The 1,687-nt window shown below is 64.3% G+C and overlaps 1 protein-coding gene across 1 annotated transcript in view; it reads right to left on the bottom strand.

The window, feature by feature from the left end:
* Nucleotides 1-1,687, bottom strand: part of PHF19 (PHD finger protein 19) — a 7,960-nt gene that overhangs the window by 3,640 nt on the left and 2,633 nt on the right. The window contains exons 5-9 of the mRNA XM_009322132.1: nucleotides 1,028-1,095; nucleotides 752-922; nucleotides 577-664; nucleotides 198-283; nucleotides 7-11 (exon numbers count right to left, since the gene is read on the bottom strand). Coding sequence (XP_009320407.1) covers nucleotides 7-11; nucleotides 198-283; nucleotides 577-664; nucleotides 752-922; nucleotides 1,028-1,095 — 418 coding nt within the window. The remainder of the gene's footprint in view (nucleotides 1-6; nucleotides 12-197; nucleotides 284-576; nucleotides 665-751; nucleotides 923-1,027; nucleotides 1,096-1,687) is intronic.

Raw genomic sequence — 1,687 nt, 5'->3', positions numbered from 1 at the left:
CCGAGCGGGCACTGGGGACGGAAGGCAGCGTTGGCCCCAGCCTGGCACAAAGAGCCCCACGGCCCCCCACCTCCCCAGCTGCTCCCGCTTCCATCTCACGTGTGCCTGCAGCCGGAGGTTCTCCAGCCCTGCCTCACACTTGGGCGTTTAAACTGCCCCCCCTTGCTGCCCACACCCCTGGGCCCGGCTGCACGAACCTTTTCAGGCTCTGAATTTCATCCAGTGTGAAGTCAAAGATGCTGGCCAGGTGGTGGTTGGTGCTCCAGGCGGAGGTGAAGTCACTCTGCCCCACGAAAACAAGGGTACTCGTCACTGCCGGGCGGAGTGGTACTGCCCATGGCCCCAGCATCGGCACCCTCTGCCCCGGCACCACCACGCTCCCTCCCGTGTCCCCACAGCCCCCGGGAAGGCGGCTTGGCACAGAACATTTGCAAACCCCAGGGTGAGGGACAGGGGCTCTCCCTGCCCGCAGGAGCAGGGGAACCTCGCAGGGAGCCCCAGGGTTGGGGGCTGTAGGGTCCCACCCGGTTGCCAAAGCCCGGGGCGGTCGCACAGAGGAGGGGGCGAAGGACTCACGCTGGGAATTGCGTCCTCCAGCAGGAACTTGGCCCTCTTGCGCCGCGCCGCTCGCCGCTTCTGCTGCTGGAGCTGCCGTGGCAGCAGGCTGCAAAGCAAGGGGGGGGTGAGACTGCCAGGCCGCCCCAGGGGAGCATGGTAGCGGGGGGGTGCCCAGGCGAATTTGGCCACTCACTTGTCTTTATGGACATACTTGCTTTTTCCCCTCTTCTTCAGCTCGCAGGAGCCACTCTCACCCATGCCAGGGGCTTTCTCTGGCAGCACCTTGCTGGGGGGGTTTGGCGGGACGCGGATCCGCAGGCGAAAGATGCATTTTTTCTTTTTGATTTCCTTCCCACACAGAAACCTGGGCAGCAGAGGGGAGGAAACAAGCCTCAGCCAGGGGAGCCGCAGGAGCATCCTGCATTCCGCCCCGTCCCCGTCCCTCGCCCCGCCGCACTCGGGGGCTCACCTGCTTTTATAGCTGTTGAGTGCATTGAGGAGGTGGGGGCCGCGCTCGGAGACGGGGGTGCCCGTCAGCTGCGGAGAGACGGCAGAGGTCAGGCAGGGCTCGGCGCCTGCTGCGGTTATGCAAAAACTAAACAGACGGGGGAACCCGAACTCCGGGTTTCGGCTCCTGCCCGAGGTCAGGGAGCGAGGGACGCCAAAGCCCAGAGCCGCCCGGGTTTGGCACCGGCTGCCCTCGGTGCAGGGGAGGGAGGCGTCTGCGGGGAACCGATCCGTCCCGACGCGGCGACAGGTTTCCAACACACTTTGGTTTTAGCGCTTCTCCCGGCTCTAGCTCCAACTGGGAAACTTGTCAGGTACAACACCCGAACAAAGAGAAATCCCAGCGCAGAGGAAGGTGATTAAGCTAATTTTGAGCAGGAGCTGCCCATGCCGAGTGCTGCACGAACGGCGTTTTTGCCGAGATGCCCAAGCTCATTGGAGAGGGACTGCTGGCACAGTGGCACTGCCAACATGCGAGCACATCCCTTTCAACATGCAAGCACATCCCTTTCCACCCTTCACCCTCCGCCCCAGCCCCAGGAAAGGTCCCTCAGCTCTGCCCAGGGCCCGTGCCCAGGGGCCGACACCATTCCCGCCTCAGGGAGCAGCATCCTCCACCCCC

Source organism: Pygoscelis adeliae, unplaced genomic scaffold (genome assembly GCF_000699105.1).
Source record: "Pygoscelis adeliae isolate BGI_AS28 unplaced genomic scaffold, ASM69910v1 Scaffold114, whole genome shotgun sequence".
Lineage (NCBI taxonomy): Eukaryota > Metazoa > Chordata > Aves > Sphenisciformes > Spheniscidae > Pygoscelis > Pygoscelis adeliae.
The sequence above is the reverse complement of the archived record's forward strand: the minus strand, read 5'-3'. Positions and strand labels throughout refer to the sequence as shown.